The sequence below is a fragment of the Heterodontus francisci genome, chromosome 7, assembly GCF_036365525.1.
Source record: "Heterodontus francisci isolate sHetFra1 chromosome 7, sHetFra1.hap1, whole genome shotgun sequence".
NCBI classification, from domain to species: domain Eukaryota; kingdom Metazoa; phylum Chordata; class Chondrichthyes; order Heterodontiformes; family Heterodontidae; genus Heterodontus; species Heterodontus francisci.
This window is the reverse complement of record NC_090377.1, coordinates 96750713-96770131: the sequence shown is the minus strand read 5'-3', so window position 1 is coordinate 96770131 and position 19419 is coordinate 96750713. Positions and strand designations below refer to the sequence as shown.

The 19419-nt window shown below is 42.2% G+C and overlaps 1 protein-coding gene across 9 annotated transcripts in view; it reads left to right on the top strand.

The window, feature by feature from the left end:
- Nucleotides 1-19419, top strand: part of LOC137372162 (serine/threonine-protein phosphatase 6 regulatory ankyrin repeat subunit B-like) — a 447200-nt gene that overhangs the window by 185259 nt on the left and 242522 nt on the right. For all 9 annotated transcript variants that reach the window (XM_068035683.1, XM_068035680.1, XM_068035682.1 and 6 more), the window contains 6 exons: nt 328-529; nt 2489-2576; nt 4415-4532; nt 10208-10427; nt 11920-12007; nt 17048-17131. In XM_068035683.1, coding sequence (XP_067891784.1) covers nt 328-529; nt 2489-2576; nt 4415-4532; nt 10208-10427; nt 11920-12007; nt 17048-17131 — 800 coding nt within the window. The remainder of the gene's footprint in view (nt 1-327; nt 530-2488; nt 2577-4414; nt 4533-10207; nt 10428-11919; nt 12008-17047; nt 17132-19419) is intronic.

Genomic DNA, 19419 nt, shown 5'->3' with positions numbered 1-19419 from the left:
CTGTGGAAAACTTCCCTACACCTCTCTGCCTCCCTAGCTCACTTCCTCCTTTAAGACACTCCTTAAAACCTACCTCTTTGACTAAGCTTTTGGTCAGCTGACCTAATATCTCCTTTTGGGGTTCGGTGTCATACTTTGCTTTATAATGCTCCTGTGAAGCGCCTGGGGACTTTTTATTACATTAATGGTGCTATATAAATACAAGGTGATGTGGTTTACTTTGATTCTGTTGGACAATGTAATAAGAAACATTCAGCACAATATTACTCCACTTCAAAACTCTTCACTAAATTTTTCTTCTCTGCTCTGATTTATCTTCTTTCTTAGGCCTATAATGGTCATCACCAAGCACTTGAAGTACTTATTCATTCCATTATTGACCTTGATGTGAAAGACATGAATGGACGTACAGCCTTAGATTTATCATCCTTTAGAGGTCACTCTGAATGTGTCGAAGCCCTCATTAATCAAGGTGCTTCCATCCTAGTAAAAGACAGTGTGGCTAAGAGAACCCCACTTCATGCAGCAGGTACTTCTACATATCTTTTATTTTTCAGTTAACTTATGGTTGAATTATAACATATCACCAGTGAATTTTAGGTGTAGTATAGAGCGAGGTGATCAGTTACTTTATAGAAATTAATATTATTGTTGAAATTAATGTTTCCTTAGTTGGTGGGATCATGTAACTCTGCTAGAGAAAGAAAATTGCAGAACAGTAGTGCAACTTGAAAGTTCAGACAGATATTTTGGAGTTTTGCTTTGTCATCTTTGAGCGGTAGTGAGAAATTTTGTAGAACCCTTTCTCGGAATATAAATACATTTTATGAAGTCCGTGGTTGGGTGAATATAGAATCTACAGCCTTTTTTTCCCATGTGCTATGTTCTAAGTTTCGGCAGCCTCTAACCTACATAATTATGCCATTTCTAAAACACAGACATCATCCTTTTGTCCTTTTTGAGTGAAGATGGCAATTTAATGGCAGTTTTATGCAATTGACTCATGCCCAATGAGACCTAGCTGAAACTCACTTTGGACCTGATATTTAACATGAGATTTGCATCTCATCTCTTCATATCATTGGACGGTAGCATGGATCCCAGAATTGAAAGGACAGTCTACTCATCTGCTGTGACCCAATTCAACTTTTATTAATGTTGTGCAATATCTGTTTACATTCTTCTGGGTTATATATCCATTTTGTTGAAGGGAATGCAGGTGAACTTCTCTAAGGTCTTTGCCAGTGGCAATCTGTGATTGGTTCTGAGGCAAGAGTAAGCAGGTGTCTTGTCCAATTTCTCCTTCTATTCCTTCCTCCCCAAGGGGAAATCATCTGGCTTTTTCTCTAAATCCAGTGGTACAACTGATATTAGTTTTTCCCTGTTTGGAGAATCTATGATGCAACCTAGCTTCCTTCTACTTCTTCGGGATTGGATGTGGAGTTCTATGTGCCTGTTTTCAAGTTTGTCTCTAAGAGCTTTAGTGAAAAAGATTGCCAAGTATGCAGGGGAAGGGCTTGATATTTGTGAGCATTATTCATTAGATGCCTTTGAGGTTCTTTAAATTTCTTAGCTATTCTGGATTAATTCTGGCATTTTACTATGTGCAAAGGTTATGCCAGAAATGTGGTCTTGAAACCAATCATCTAACTTTGTGTATTTGAGAGGGGTAAGCAGGAAATGAACACCAGGTCCTTTATCAAATTTTTCATACTAGTAAAAACCTCTCGTCTTGGCACTGTTCAGACACTTCAGTAATGGCATTTGCATTGAGTCACACATTTTCCATTAGACATTTCCACAGTAACATTCAATATTAAATAAGTTCTTAATTTGTATATAATTGTTTTTTTTAAAATTTGATTCTATAGACTGATTCAGCCACAGATGTGATTTTGAATAACTGATCAAATTGTCCACATGCAAATATATTACATATCAAATACTTAGCACGTACAGTAAACCTTTGACGATTGGTTTACATTTATTTTTCATCTCTTCATAATCCACATTCAGAGGCTAGAATTCACACTACATTGGCAGCTTCAGATTACCAAAGCATCAGTCAAGCTGCATATATTTAAATGGTAGTCTCATTATATTTAGCATGTGTATATCATGACTGAAACATTCAATGTTTCTCCTGATCTTAAATTTTACTTTTTTTTTTTACAAGTGCTGAAATATACTCCATCTTTACCATGAGGATTGATGCAGGCATTAAAAGTTAAACAGGAAAATAATGGTGAATAGGCTGAGGCTATCAAATTCTATGACTAAGTAATCAGACTGTTTGCTCAATGGAGGGAGGAGGGAATGGACTGCTGTCCGTGTAATAAGTACTTGTAAAACACAACCTAAGTGTACAAAATCGTAATATTCCTTTGTTGTCATTATTTTCTCAAACTCATGATGCAGTCTTATTCTTTGTGTGAACAGAGTGGCGTCGCAAAGGGGAGTAAATGTCAGTCTATTTTCTGTTGTATAGTGTCCAATGGTCATACAACATGCCTGCGCATGTTAATAGAGGGTGCAGGTGACTTGGATGCGGTTGATGTGACAGATGGCAAAGGACAGTAAGTAGATATAATGATTTTATTTTTAAAAACTACTTTTACCCTGGTAATATTTAGAGCCTTTTTTCTGGAAGTGATTTTTAATAATGCTCAGCATAACTGGGATTTCTCTACTCTGCCTCCAAAAGATCAGTTATATTTGTCATAGTATATTAAAGCACAGAAGGAGGTCATTCAGCCCATCAAGTCTGTGCCAGCTCTTTCGAAGAGCACTCAGGTTAGTTCCACTTCCCCGCACTTAACTCATGTCCATGTAATTTTTTTCCCCCTCAAGTAGTTATCAAATTCCCTTTTCAGGCTACTATTGAATCTGTATTCACCACCCTATCAGGAAGTGCATTCAAAATCCTAACCACTCATTACATAAAAATGATTTCCTCATCTTGCTTCTGGTTCTTTTGTCAATCACCTTACATCTGTGCTCTCTGGTTACTGACCCTTCCACCATTGGAAACAGTTTCTCATTGCTTACTCTATCTAAACCCTTCATGATTTTAAATAGCTCTAACAAATCTCCTCTTGACCTTCTCTGCTCTCAGGAAATAACCTCAGCTTCTCCAGTCTATCCACGTAATTGTAATCCCTCATCCCTGGAACCATTCTAGTAAATCTCTTATGTACCCTGTCCAAAGCCTTCACGTCCTTCCTAAAGTGTGGTGCTCAGAATTGGACACAATACTCCATCTGGGGTCAAACGTGTTTAGCATAACTTCCTGGCTTTTTTACACTCTGCCATTATTTGAAAAGCTCAGGATCCAATATGCTTTATTAGCTGCTTTGTTAATCCTGCTGCCTTTAAAGATTTGTGCACAAACACCCCAAGTCTCTCTCTTCTTGCACCCTCTTAAAAATGGTACCATTTAGCATTTCTGCCAAAATGTATCACCTCACACTTTTCTGTATTGTATTTCATCTGCCATTGCCACCAGCCTTTGTCCTCTTAAAATCTATTACAATCTTCCTTACTGTTTACTACACTTCCAAGTTTCATGCCATTTGCATATTCTGAAATTGTGGCCTGTACTTCCAAGTCCAAATCATTAATGTATATCAAAAGTAGCAGTGGTCATAGTATTGAATCTTGGGTAAATCCGTTCCACCACCCTCAAGTCTGGAAAAACAGCAATTCACCACAACTTTCTGTTTAACCTTTAGCCAGTTTTGTTTCCATGCTTCTACTGCCCCTTTATCCTACAGGCTACAATTTTGCTAACAAGCCTAATATGTAGTACTTTATCAAAGTCGAAGTCCATATCCATAGCATCAACTTTACTGCCCTCATCCACCCTCTCTGTTACCCTCATCAAAAAAAACTCAAATCAAGTTAGTCAAACATGATTTGTCTTTAACAAATCTGTGCTGGCTCTCCTTTATTAGTCCGTACATGTCCAAGTGGCTGTTAATTTTCTCAGATTTTTCTAAAAGCCTCCTACCACTGGCATTAAACTGACCTGTAATGCCAGATTTATCCTTCTCCCCTTTTTCAAACAAAGGTGTAATATTTGCAATCCTCCAGTCTTTTGGCACCATCCCTGTATCTAAGGAGGATTGGAAGATTATGATCAGCACCCCTGCAATTCCTACCTTTACTTCCCTCAGCAACCTAGGATACATTCTATCCAGATTAGGTGACTGAACCACTTTCAGTATTTCCAGCCTTTCTAGTACCTCTATCTATTTTTATCTCATCTAGTATCCCAGCAACCTCCTTTTTTTTTACCATAATTCAATTGCTAACTCTTTCATTCTGTGTTCTGATTATTTTAAAATACTCCTGATTTAAATGTTATGAGATAACAGGTTAACTATTCTTTCTTTTTAAAAACAATCTTAACTAGGACACCACTGATGCTTGCAGTTGCTAATGGACACATCGATGCTGTCATTCTGTTACTTGAAAAAGGTGCAAATATAGATGCAGCAGATAAACAAGGCTGCACAGCCTTGCATCGTGGGGTGAGGAATGCATTTGAAACATAAGTGCAGACTTAACTATTCAAAAGAAAATGCACATGCATTTGAAGTCTTTTAAAATTTAAACCAACTCAGATTCTGAAGAGCTAATTGCAATTTTAAGACTAATTGAGACTCCTACATTGTCTCATTTTTGTTATTTTTAGTAATAGATTGTTGTCATTGGTTTGAATATTTATTTTGTTTGGTGATATTTTCAAAATCACTGAAAACAAATATAATTCTACTGATTATTTGAATTCTTGAATTGAAAATTTATTTATGTCATATGTAAAATAATTAACATTTGAAATGTGAAATATTTCTGCTGTGCTGGGGTAACTCTGATATGGATTCTACTTCAGAACAAATTCCATAGTAGAACTCTCCCTCTACTGCAACGTATTTTAAAGTGTGCCCATGTGGATCTGGAGTGGAATTTTCCCAGGCCAGTGGAGGTGGGATTGATTTGGGGGGTGGGGGAAACAGCAGAAATTGCCATTGGGATAGTATCCCAACATCTTCCTGCCTCCTTCCTTCCTTTCCCAGGGGGTGCCGGGGAGTGAAGTTGGAAACCCCCATGGCTGAGCCAATTGAGGCAATTAAAGTGGCAATCAAGAGCCTTTTTACGCTTGCAATGCTTCTTTCCTGGCGGCACACAGGTCACACGCTGTGTCGGCAACTTGGCAAGTTAGAGAAGGCGAGTGCACAGCGGAAAGTCATTGAGGGCTGAAACCTACGTTAAATGACCAGTATAAAGGGGGAAAGCAGCAAGCCTTAGGCCAGCCATTGTCAAAGGCTTGTGCTGACAGGAGCAAGTTCTTCAGGCAAATATAATAGATTCTGTTTGGAAAAAGCAACTTGGTGCCATTTCATTGAGGAGACTTGGATACCTAAATGGGGCTTTTTACTAATGCGCCTGGAAACTTACACAGTGACTTGGGATCCACTTATTCTGAAGTAGAGTGGGCCACTGAATATTTGTTGCAGCACCCTTCAGCTCAGCAGCAGGGACAGCAACTGCAAGAGGAACAGTACCTGCAGCAGACAACACAGCCAGAGGCATCTGGACACAACAGAGAGGATGGCCACAGCACAGTGCCTAGAAGCAGGCACTATCCTCTGCACAGTGTCGATAGGCCAAGGGTCAGCTTCCTGGACCTCTCAGAGTAGCAGTGCCTCTTAAGGCTGTGGCATTCGTGTCAGGTAATTGCAGATCTCCGAGCCCTCTTGGAGGAAGACCTCAGGCCAATAGGAGCAGATGGCCACCCACCATCCGTGACAGTCAAGGTGACTGTAGCTTTCAATTCTTTTGCGTCTGACTCAGCTGCTGACGTCTGCCGATCTCTCAATCTGCAGTTCACACTGCATCAGCCAGGTGACGGATGCCTTGTTTGGGAGGGCATAGCAGTACATTAGTTTGAAACTGATGCATCCAGTCAAGCACAGAGGGCTGTTGTCTCCCTGGCAGGATTTCCTCAGGTCAAGGGTTTAATGGACTGCATCCATGTGGTGATTAAGGCTCCATTGGAACAGCCAGATGCATTTGTGAAATGGAAGGGGTTCCACTCTTTCAATGTGCAACTAGTATACCACCACCGCAAGAGGATACTGCAGAAACTAGCTGCACCCCTAGCCAAGCTGTCCTGTACAGCTACAACACTGGCATCTACCAGGTAATGTGGAAAATTGCCCAGGTATTTCCTGTCCACAGAAAGCAGGACAAATCGAATCTGGCCGATTTCCGCCCCATCAGTCTACTCTCAGTCATCAGCAAAGTGATGGAAGGTGTCATCGACAGCTGTATCAAGCGGCACTTGCTCAGCAATAACTTGCTGACCAATGCTCAATTTGTTCCACCAGGGCCACTCGGCCAAACCTCATGGCATTTTTGTTCCAAATATGGACAAAAGAGCTGAATTTTAGACATGAGGTGAGAGTGACTGCCCTTGACATCAAGGCAGCATTTGTCTGAGTGTGACCTCAAGGAGCCCTAGCAAAATTAAAGTTGATTGAAATTAGGGGGAAACTCTTCACTGGTTGGAGTCATAGCTAGCACAAAGAAAGATGGTTATGGTTGTTATAGGCCAATCATTTCAGCCCTAGGACATTGCTGCAGAAGTTCCCATGGTAGTGTTCTAGGCCCAACCATCTTCAGTTGTTTCATCAATTTTCTTCCCTCCAATTTAAGATTTGAAATGGATATGTCCAGTGATGATTGCAGTATTCTGTATGATTCGCAACTCCTTAGAGACTGAAGCAATCCGTGCCTGCATGCAGCAAAACCTGGACAGCATTCAGGCTTGGGCTGGTAAGTGGCAAGCAACATTCGTGCCACACAAGTGCTAGGCAATGGCCACCTTGATGTTCAATGACATTACTGCTGCTGAATCCCCCACCATCAACATCCTGGGGGTTACCATTGACCAGAAACTTAACTAGGCCAGCCATATGGCTACAAGAGCAGGTCAGAGCCTTGGAATTCCGCAGTGAATAACTCGCCTCCTGACTCCTCAAAGCCTGTCCACCATCTACAAGGCACAAGTTAGGAGTGTGATGGAACATTCTCCACCTGCCTGAATGAGTGCAGCTCCAACAACACTCAAGATGCTTGACACCATCGAGGGCAAAGCAGCCCGCTTGATCGGCATCCCATCCACCACCTTTATACATTCACTCCCTCCACCACTGTTGCACAGTGGCAGCACTGGGCATCATCTACTAGATGCACTGCAGCAACTCGCCAAGGCTCCTTCAACAGCACCTTCCAAACCCACAACCTCTACCATGTAGAAGAGGGGCAGCAGACGCATGGGAACACCACCACCCACAGTTCCCCCCATGTCACGCACCGTCCTGACTTGAAACTGTATTGCCGTTACTTCACTGTCACTGGGTCAAATTCCTGAAACTCCCTACATAACAGCACTGAGGGTGTACTTGTACCACATGAATTGCAGCTCACCACCACCTTCTCAAGGGCAATGAGAGATGGCCAATAAATAGTGGCCTTGCCAGCAACTGTCCCATCCCTTTAAAAAAAAAAGGTGTGTATGAAGTTTCCAGGGAGCTTCCATGACTTCTTATCCTTCGTCAGTCTCGGGTGCCCCAACTCTTCACACCACCAGTCATCCACAGTGGTTAGCTCTTGGGTGACATTGACTTGCTAAAAATGCAGTTATAATGCCTTGACCAATGTGGGGTTGTCCTTCAATGTGGGCTGGCAAGAGTCGCCTGGATGGTGGTGGTGCGCTGTGCCCTGCACAGCTTGGCACTTCAATGAGGAATGGAAGTGGCAGCAGACAAAGGTGGGGAGAGCCTGGCTTCCTTGGAGGAGGATGACTGAGGAGGAGGGCCCAGCGGAGCATGACCATCCAGAGGTGCTGCTGATGCCTGCTGCTGTTGACTTACATGCCAGAGAGGCCCAAAAGGCCTTCATCCAGGCATGCATTAGCTGAGTACAGTGCACGTAGCATTGCTCTTGTACGATCCATAGCTCTATGGCAAACAGTATAGCCACACCCAACACCCACTTCCAACATATAAATCTAATCGTTGCAAAAAACATTCCATTTTCAGCCTTACATTGCCATCCAAGAGTCTCATACCACAACGCTACTTTCACCTATCCATGGTCAATGTGGAATGGAACAGAAACAACACCATGACATTCATCAGGGAACAACAACACATACCTCATGTGACACTAACATTGGAATATGTACCCATATGATTCCCTGTGTGCACTAACACCATTTCTGCAAGCTATTTCTCTCTCTCCTATGTGGTGCTACCCTGTGGCTGGAACAGAACTAGAGGCAGTCAGCTCATTTCCACACTCCAATATATTAGATGCCCATGGCGGACGTTCTTTGGGTTGTGGAGTCCATGAGGATCCTGCTAAAGATTGCCCCACCCACATCTGTGCAGGAGCAGCCACGGTCATGGTGACAGGATGCAGATAGACTCCTCCATCTTCAGTGCAAGGGTGCTCATAGCCTCTGGAAATTCTGGCAGATGCCCCCACACTTCTCTTTGCTGCTCCAGAAGTACCCATTTTGTGTATGACCCCCGAGGCTCAGCATCTGTGTCTATTTGAGCATGGCAGGAGATGTCCTCAGGCCCCTGATTGGGACCCTCAAGCACCTGCTCCTGCTCACATATGAAATGCTCCTCATCTTGTGCCACTTGTTCTATCTATGATGCTGGACACATTGAAGTGAATGTATTTGTGCTGGTGTAGGGTGCGCTTGAGTCATGTGATCGTGCTTCTTCAGAGTGATGCTCCTCCTCTGAAGACTGCACTGCCTCCTCCTTCATCTCTTGGTGCCCCTCCAGCAATGCTCCTGCAGCAGATGAAAGACTTTCATTAGTGCTGTACTTAATTGACAGAGAGATCAATCCCTAGCATTTTGCAGAACATCATGTTTAATAAATTGGCAACAAAGGTCAGTGCCAAGTGGCAGTGTGATATATAATGCTTTCACCCAGTCTCTGTGCATCCCCATCTTTCCATTAACAACAGCCTGCATGGTGCAGCTCTGCTGATTTACAGGGCATCCTCCTCCATTGCCATCAGGATGACCCAAGAATGTAACTCCACCCCATTTCTCCACCTCTCCTGGTTGTCGGCTCCCTTCTTCTGCAGTGAGAAAAGGCAGAGTGTTAGGACTATTAGGAATACAGTCTTTGCTCAGGAAATAGGCATGACATTTGAGGGGGATCACTGTGAGATGGGGAGCACTAGGTCAGTATATTGAGGTTGAGTGTCAGTGCTGTCCGGGTAGATGGAGAGTTAAGGTAGAGTTTAGGGAGACATTCTGTGTGGCTGCAGATTGTGTGCCTCAGAGGATATCTGTGCTGGAGACTGTTAATAAAATAGAGAGTGATGGCTGCCAGCTGAGAGTTGCATGGCAGTCACCTTGCCAGATCTCGAGATCATTGAACCTGCACTGGATCCACATTCTCTGCACCACATTTTGACTGCTAACCTCCTCTGTAACCTCCAGCCAAGCCTCTTTGGTGAAGCTGACTGGCCTTCTCCTGCCATCTTCTGGAAAAAGCACCTGCCTTTATTCCCCGACTGCTTCCAATATCACCTCCAGGGATGTGTCTGTGAAGCGTGGGGGCAGCCTTCCCTGTTTCCCATCTGTTATGCTCGTTTGTGCCTCTCACTGAGCAAACTACACTGCACAATGCTGACACTGTAATTGTAGCGGTGTCCTTTTAAATACTGATCCTTTTATTTGTGCTTTTGATGCTTCATTCCACTCGCTCTCCCCAATTGGACGGCAATCCTGGAGGGGCTCACTTAATTGGTTGGCCCCTGCATAGAGCAGCCGGAAGGCCCGTTACTCAGAGGGTTGAGTTCCCGTCCAGGAAATGGTCCTGTTGTTGCGCTAGGGACTAGGTCCTGAGATTCCACCCCAGAGTCTGCCTTCAGTCAGTTCCATTTATCTTGCAGCAGAATGGGCTGTCTGTGTAGTGACTTGATATTACTGTTACTTTAGATTTTTGAAGCTGGTTTTAAAACCTCAGGTGTGTAGTTTGTCTAAATGTTGTAGGTGCTGGACCAGTACCTGGACTGAGTCTATTGTAGTCATACTGAGAACATGTGTTGGCTTGGCTTTAAACCACCATGGGAGTACATTATTAAAACGTTGATTTTGTTTTTATAGGTCATTACCGGCCATGAAGAATGTGTGGAAACATTATTGGAACATGATGCATCTATTCTATGTCGTGACTGCAAAGGAAGGACCCCGTTGCATTTTGCAGCAGCTTGTGGTCATGCAACTTTATTGTGCAATTTATTGCAGGCAGCACTTTCTATAAGTTCCTTAACAAATCTAATAGATAATTGTGGCTATACACCTTTGCACTGGGCTTGCTACAATGGTAAATAATTTCAAACCTTAAAAATAGTAAATATAAGCTTCAACAGATTTTTACATACACCTTAACTTTGGAAACCATGTAATAATACACAATACACTTTATCTGAAATAAAGACTGTTAAATTAAACTTAATGGTGAAGCATTTGCCATGGAGGAGTAGGGGACAGATTGTATCCCCTTTTTTCCCTGCCAAAAAGTGATTTCTGTTTTTTGGCTGTGCCATCATATGAAGTCAGCAAGGAATGGTTCAGGACTTCAGTAGTGGGAAGGAGGAAGACATTGGAGGAACAGTGATCCCCAGCCGTTTTTGCATATTTCCTAGTGGTAGTCAATGCCAAGGCACTAGCTAAGGCCTAGGAGCACTTGAGCTCTTTCTCTCCCAGCTAGAAATGCCAGGCAACATGAGGAAAGTCCAAGGAGAGAAAATAAATTGACAAAAAAATAAAATTAGAATAGTAGAGACCCGGAGTGTAAACTAATCGAAGTGTTTTTTTAAAGAGAAATTCTTACTACTGATTACCTATTTATTAATAGGAATAATGTTCACAAACATATTCATAGAATATTGAATAATCCTGGGAATAAGCTATAAGGTTGTTAGCTAATCTTGTGGTTCAGATCGCCTGACATAAAATTGAGCCGGAGGCTCTGGGAGGCCTTCACAACCCGCTCCCACCTCTGCCCCACTTTACATGGGGTGGGGGGGGGGGGGTGGTGGTGAGAAACAGGCTGCCCACCCATGCCAATCAAGGCCCTTAAGTTGCCACTTAAGGGCCTTTGCCCACCTCCACGGGGATTTTACCCATGGCAAGTAGGGTGCCCGATTGAGGGCTGCCCCCACTTCCCCAACCAACCCCACCACGCCCCCCCTTTACCCCCATACGACCACCCTTGCCTCGCCAGGACGCGACCGATTACCCTGGTGAGGCAACCCTAACTTAGCTGCAGTCCTGGCTGCATGTCCTCAGCTGGGCTGCAGTCCCAGCAGTGGCCACTGCTCCCTGTGGCGCTGCTGGAACTAAGAGCTGCCGGCCCAATGATTGGCCAGCAGCTCAATGAGGCGGGGCTTCCTCCCTCAAGCAGGTGGAAGTCCCGCCTCAGAACAATTAAAGCCTGGGGAGCCGTAAAATGCGGGGACAGATCCCCAGGTGGAGCGGAAGCGGGTTCGCCACAGACTTTTACGTCTGTGGCCAGCTCCCGTCTGCCCAACATAAAATCCAGCCCCATGTGTCAAAGTAATACAAATTATGTGGGGGGTATCAAAAAATGTGTGGTTTAAAACTGATTTTATGAAGAGTCTTTGCAACATTTTTAGGAGAAAGTGTCAAATTCCTAGGATACTGATGAAAAAGGATTCAACTGCAGCATGTTTATCTGAAAATAATTTGCATTAATTCACAGAGAATCTCCACGGTAAATACTGTATTTTACTCTTGTATAGCTATTTATTTGTCATACAGATTTTACAATTCAAAAATGTTTGTTTTGTTAGGTCATGAAAGTTGTTTGGAGGTCCTACTGGAACAAAAAGGATTTATCAAATTTGAGGGTACTCCTTTTACTCCTTTGCACTGTGCTATGTAAGTCAATTATGATGTAATGCTTCTAAGTAAGGTGAATATTAATCTTGGGGGAGATGAAATTACATTATTTACTTAGATTTGGAATATATCAAAACTAATTTTATGACTGGCATCCTATAACATTCTCACATGTTTGAATAATCACCCATTGTCAAATCTTTAACCAGGCCCATAGTCTAAGTTTGGTATGTTATATTCAGCACACTCTTCCACAGTATTCATTGTCTTAGTGACTTTACTGAAACAGAACATAACAGTCAAAGAGTTTAGAATGAGTTGAAGGATCGTGGATTTGAACCACCACTCCACAGTTTGGTTTCAACAGCACTAGGCAGCACAATTATGTGGTACAAGCTAGATGGGCCAGTGAATCATTTCCTTTTTTTCCCATGTTTGTATGTTGCCCAACCAGTCTTGAACTTTTTTTTTAAATAGTGCAAGGATATGATCAGAAATTTATATTGAAAAATACATTAAGGCAGTTGGTTGTGTGCATTGTGGAATTATTTTTTTACTGTCAATTTCGTATTTCCATTCATTTCACCTAACTGGGACAAATTTAATTGTTTTTAATGAATTAAAAGCAGATACAGAATTCATGATTTTAAAAATCGTGAACTTCGGATTCAAGCTTACCTCAATTAATTCTCTGTTAAATAAATTTATTTAAGGAAATTATTTGTACAGTATTCGGACTAGAAGAAAACCTCTTCACTATCTTTATTGATTTTAAATGTCATGTTCCAACCTTAGGGTGAAGACATGGCATTGGAAAATACACATTGTTAAGATTTATTAGTTAAATGTAAATGCTGCTTCTGTAGTCAACATTTATCCACATGAATGCCTAAGTGACAATTTTTACACTTATAGCTTTTCTGTTGGGTGGAACTCTCTAGTGGCCGATTAGTTAGATTGTGTTGCCATTCATTGTGTCTCCATTAACGTTTGAAGTTATTGTGCAATTCAGTACTTTTTTTGAATGTTGTGATTATTCAGAAGTGTACTTTTTCGTGCTGCTTGTGCAAAAACTTTTGTTTTCAATTATGTATTCATTTTCAGAAGGGAATAGTCTAAAATAGGCATCTTTTAAACATTTTTAAGGTGTAGTAAAAACCAGTAGTTTGACTTTAATATTTTCTCCCCACCTGTAAATTGTGAATACTGGAGCATTTTAAGATCGTAAAGTACAATGTTAAATTAGATCTTCACATTCTGACTTTTCTATACATTTTTCTGTTTGATTTGCTTTCTTGTTTAAATAAACTTTTTTTTTAGCTTTTCTCTGTGTTTGAGGTTCAAAGGGCTCTATTGCTGAATGTCGAAGTGTCTTGTACTTCTAATGAACTGTTTTGGATTAGGCCACATAGTAGAATATTACTTTCGTAATCTTGTTTTGAATGAGTATCAGCCTGATGGTGTGGAAGTCCTTTCTGTCTATATTGCTTGTAAGGATGGGTCGTGAAGTAAATTTGGATAAAATACCACAGCACAAAACTGCCTTAAATTCACTAGTCACATTCACTGAAACAGTTGTAGGAAATGCACAAGTTAGATTGTAGGGTGTGCTTTTGAGCTTTTACCTGGTGCACATTTAGGCCAGAGTTGAAGACAGTTTACCCTTTAATCTGACTTATGAATATCTGTTTCTGACATTAGGTTTAAAACTGGAGAAACTATTTCCTAGCAATCACATTCCATACTTTGAGCACACAATATATATTTCTTAAAAACTTATAAGACAACTGCTCCATGCATAGAGGAAATTAGAACTATTTAATATGGATGGAGTTACAGATACATAGAAATATATAAAAGTTACAAGACAGAAATCCGACATTTGGCCCAATCAAGTCTGTATCAATGTTTACCCTCTATGTAAGCAAATAGTTTCTCTCTTAACAACTAGCCCTGAAAATTAATTCCGCAGCTTTTCAATCATTTCTGTGTGAAGCTAGTTCTCTCTATTCTAAATCTCTTGCACTTTTAATTTTAAATCTCTGGCCCCTTGTTCTTGAACCCACAACTACTGCATACAGTCTGCTTCTGTCTACCCTGCCGCATCTTTTGATAATTTATGGATGATGCTGATCTTTAGGAACTGTAAAATTGAAGTTTCTTCTTCCGCACATGAGTTAAAAAATATTCAGCTGTAAAGTTGGTCAGCTAAATCCTGTTCAGGATAGAAGCATAAAACACTGACTAAAGTTGTTGATAGGCATCTGAATTTTGTGGTTTGTGGTTAAAATACACACCATGTGAATTTAGAAAGTGATTACATGGTTGCATAAATGAATTGTTTTCCCCATGACCCCAGTTATATTTTAGCTATACTCGCAGTGACATTAAATTCATAAATTCATTGCTGTTTTCCAGTGGTCTAAACATTACAAATCTGCACAAACTGTTCAAACAATTGAATCTTTACATTTTAAGTGTTTTTTTTCTGTGTATAATATATATATAAATATATAATTTTATTTTACGCTTATTGCTGTGTTATAGAATGCCCTCTAGTGGTGATTCAAAAATAGTGTGCACCTTCTTAAAAAATAAACCTATGACAGGACTGATCCATAAATATATATATAAGTCTAACTTTTGCAACTGTCACACGCCAGTAGCACACAGAAAAGTATAGAGCTTTTCTGATTCAGCTCAGATTTCACACTTACCTAAAAAGCTATTGATCAAAAGTACGCTGAGATACTGGCCCCAATATTTATGGGTAGGTGGGAACGGTGCAGTGAAGCCGAAAATGGCCAGAAATTGTGTTGAGACTGGGGACATAGAGGTCTTGGTGAATTTAACATTACAATTTTTATCTATTGTTTATTACCTAGCAGTGCCAAATTGAGGACATCCCCGGCAACCAGGAGGGGAAAGCTGAAGATCAGTGCTCGAGGGGAGGGGGTAGCGAGGGGGACTTAGGAGGGGGGGTGTCCGCTGCAGTCGTGGCATGTAGCAAACATGGGTGTGTGGGGTTGCATGGGAGGGAGGTCTGCGATCACGGCTGGGGCAAAGAAACAGGCTTCAATCAGGCGAAAGAATGCCAAAGACTTATTCGAGGGGCTGGGGGAGCATTCCTGCTCCTCGTGGCCCACATGAAGTGCTGTAAAAGTCACTAAGCTTCTAGAGCTGGCAGCTCTCTCCCTTTACTGCTGGGTTTCCCAAGCCCTGGGAAACCCACATGGCAATTTTTCAATTTAAATCAGGCTCCAAATTGCACTTTGGGAGCCTAATTTAAATACGTTACTCAAGTGTCTGACTGCGCCACTGTGGGGCCCTTGCATGCCACAAACCCCCCCCCGCCCCCCAATAAAAGCGATAGCAGGCATGTACATGCTGTGTTAGGAATGCGTTCCCCGTTTAAATTTTTTTTTTAATCCCCCAGATCCTCTCGCACCCATCATGGTGGGCGGAGAAAATTAACATTGAGGCCACTGTACACTTTACTGTCTCCAACATCCATATGGTTCCTTTTTGAACACTAAAATACAAAATTACTAAGTCCTTTCAATGGACCTCTCGATTCTGATCCCCTCTCCTATATGTCCTAAAATAAAATAAATTAATTCAATAGTTTTGTACAAAATTTCAAAACTTGCCAATAAACTTTATCCATTCCATCTCCCGCAGTTTCCACAAACTTTCTTCTTCAAAGGGCTATTCTGCGCCCCCTCCCTCAGACCCCTTTCAACAGCTTCTCTTCATTCCATGCCTATGCTTTGTCCCTTCCCCTTCAAGTTTTGGTCCTGTACAGTTACAGCATGTAATTAGGAAAACTAATAGAATGTTATTGTTTATCACGAGGGAAATTGAATACAAAAGTAAGGAGGTTATGCCTCAGCTATACAAGGCGTTGGTGAGACCACATCCTGGAGTACTGTGTACAGTACTGGTCTCCTTAGTTAAGGAAGGATGTAAATGCGTTGGAGGCAGTACAGAGAAGGTTTACTAGACTAATAGCTGGAATGGGCGGGCTGTCTTATGAGGAAGGATTGGAAAGGCTAGGCTTGTATCCGCTGGAATTTTGAAGAGTAAGAGGCGACTTGATTGAAACATTTAGGATCCTGAAGGGTCTTGACAGGGCGGATATAGAAAGGATGTTTCCCCTTGTGGGAGAATCTAGAACTAGGGGTCACTGTTTAAAAATAAGGGGTTGCCCATTTAAGACAGAGATGAGGAGAAATTGTTTCTCTGAGCGTCATGAGTCTTTGGAATTCTCTTCCTCAAAAGGCAGTGGAAGCAGAGTCTTTGAATATTTTTAAGGCAGAGGTAGATAGATTCTTGATAAGCAAGGGGGTGAAAGGTTATCAGGGGTGGGTGGAAATGTGGAGTAATCAGTTCAGCCATGAACTTATTGAATGGCGGAGCAGACTCGAAGGACCGAGTGGCCTGCTCCTGTTCCTGCTCCTAATTCGTATGTTTGTATGTACTGAAGGCTGCATTTAGTCTTGACTGCCTGTGTGCAACATTACAGGAGATTGACTGGCAAATGATATTTGCTGGGTTATTCTTGTATATAATTGCAGGTACTCTTGTCCTGGATTGCTAATTTGCTAAGCTAACATTGCCATATTTAATTCCAATCTTACTTTGGGAAGAACAAAAGAGTTTGCATTTATGTTTTCCTTTACAGTGCTATTGGACTTTGGAACTGTTCAAAGTTGGACCAGAGGACATAAGTTATTGAAAATATATTTGAATCTCATGTCAGAAACAACTTTTTACTCAGTGATGTTTGGAATAACTTGCTAAGTGCAGTGGAGATTTAAATGTTAAGGACGTTCAAAATATAGTTGGGTGTTGTGATGGAACATTACAGTACAAGTGAGCTGAGCTTTGATAGGCAGACTTGTGTTTAATCATTCTTGGCTTCTTCTGTACATAAATTTTCACTACGATAAAGTTGGCACAAAGGTGTACAAGGTCACTGAGTAAGTAGAGTACAAGATACATTACATTCCAGACCCCAATTGTTCCGATATGCTTTTGCTGTATCAGCATAACCACACATTTTCCCTTCGTTTACAGAATAAATGACCATGAAAATTGTGCAGAAATGTTAATAGAAGCTTTAGGTGCTACGATTGTTGATTCCAGAGATGCCAAAGGAAGGTAGGTATAAGAAATGGAATTTATAGTTGAACAATCCTAAATTTTTTTTTAAATTGAGCATTCAAAATCATTTGTTCTATTCATAAATTAAACATGAAACTGATTTTTCTTTGTGAGACGTTAAAATCAAACTGAAATTTATTGTGATGTGCAAAAAATGTGACTTAAAATATTGCATTGCACAAATTGGAACCTTAATCCCCCTTAGTTATTCTGGAATATTTTTATGATCTCAATAGTTGGGGTTAGAAAGACTATGGACTGGTGGGAAAGAGAGGGAACTTCACTTTGTGGATTTTCCAAACCTCTTGCAACTTTTGCCTCTTCACAATTAAGATTGCTTAAGTGCCGTTTTGAATATTTTTTTTATTCATTCATGGGACGTGGGCGTCGCTGGCTAGGCAGCATTTATTGCCCATCCCTAATTGCCCCTGAGAAGGTGGTGGTGAGCTGCCTTCTTGAACCGCTGCAGTCCATGTTGGGTAGGTACACCCACAGTGCTGTTAGGAAGGGAGTTCCAGGATTTTGATCCAGCGACAGTGAAGGAACAGCAATATAGTTCCAAGTCAGGATGGTGTGTGGCTTGGAGGGGAACTTGCAGGTGGTTGTGTTCCCATGCATTTGCTGCGCTTGTCCTTCTAGTTGGTAGAGGTCGCGGGTTTGGAAGGTGCTGTCCAAGGAGCCTTGGTGCGTTGCTGCAGTGCATCTTGTAGATGGTACACACTGCTGCCACTGTGCGTCGGTGGTGGAGGAAGTGAATGTTGGTAGATGGGGTACCAATCAAGCAGGCTGCTTTGTCCTGGATGGTGTTGAGCTTCTTGAGTGTTGTTGGAGCTGCACCCATCCAGGCAAGTGGAGAGTATTCCATCACACTCCTGACTTGTGCCTTGTAGATGGTGGACAGGCTTTGGGGAGTCAGGAGATGAGTTACTCACTGCCGGATTCCTAGCCTCTGACCTGCTCTTGTAGCCATGGTATTTATATGGCTACTCCAGTTCAATTTCTGGTCAATTGATATTGATAGTGGGGGATTCAGCGATGGTAATGCCATTGAATGTCATGGGGAGATGGTTAGTTTCTCTCTTGTTGGAGATGGTCATTGCCTGGCACTTGTATGGCACAAATGTTACTTGCCACTTATCAACCCAAGCCTGAATATTGTCCAAGTCTTGCTGCATTTCTACACTGACTGCTTCATTATCTGAGGGGTCACGAATGGTGCTGAACATTGTGCAATCATCAGCGAACATCCCCACTTCTGACCTTATGATTGAAGGAAGGTCATTGATGAAGCAGCTGAAGATGGTTGGGCCGAGGACACTACCCTGAGGAATTCCTGCAGTGATGTCCTGGAGCTCAGATGATTGACCTCCAACAACCAGAACCATCTTTGTTTGTGTCAGGTAGGACTCTAACCAGCAGAGAGCTTTCCCCCTGAATCCCATTGACTCTAGTTTTGCTAGGGCTGCTTGATGCCATACTCGGTCAAGTGCTGACTTGATATCAAGTGCAGTCACTCTTACCTCACCTCTTGAGTTCAGATCTTTTGTCCATGTTTGAACCAAGGCTGTGATGAGGTCAGGAGCTGAGTGGCCCTGGCGGAACCCAAACTGAGCTTCACTGAGCAGGTTATTGCTAAGCAAGTGCTGCTTGATGGCACTGTTGATGACACCTTCCATCACTTTACTGATGGTTGAGAGTAGACTGATGGGGCGGTAATTGGCCTGGTTGGACTGGTCCTGCTTTTTGTGTACAGGACATACCCGGGCAATTTTCCACATTACTGGTTAGATGCCAGTGTTATAGCTGCACTGGAACAGCTTGGCTAGGGGCGCGGCAAGTCTGGAGCACAGGTCTTCAGTACTATTGCTGAAATATTTTCAGGGCCCATCGCCTTTGCAGTATCCAGTGCCTTCAGTCGTTTCTTGATATCACACGGGGTGAATCGAATTGGCTGAAATCTGGCATCTGTGTTGCTGGAGACTTCAGGAGGAGGCCAAGATGGATCATCAACTCGGCACTTCCGGCTGAAGATTGTTGCAAATGCTTCAGCCTTGTCTTTCACACTAATGTGCTGGGCTCCCCCATCATTGAGGATGGGGATATTTGTGGAACCACCTTCTCCAGTTAGTTGTTTAATTGTCCACCACCATTCACGGCTGGATGTGGCAGGACTGCAGAGCTTAGATCTGATCCATTGGTTATGGGATCGCTTAGCTCTTTCTATTGCATGCTGCTTACGCAGTTTGGCACACAAGTAGTCCTGTGTTGTCGCTTCACCAGGTTGA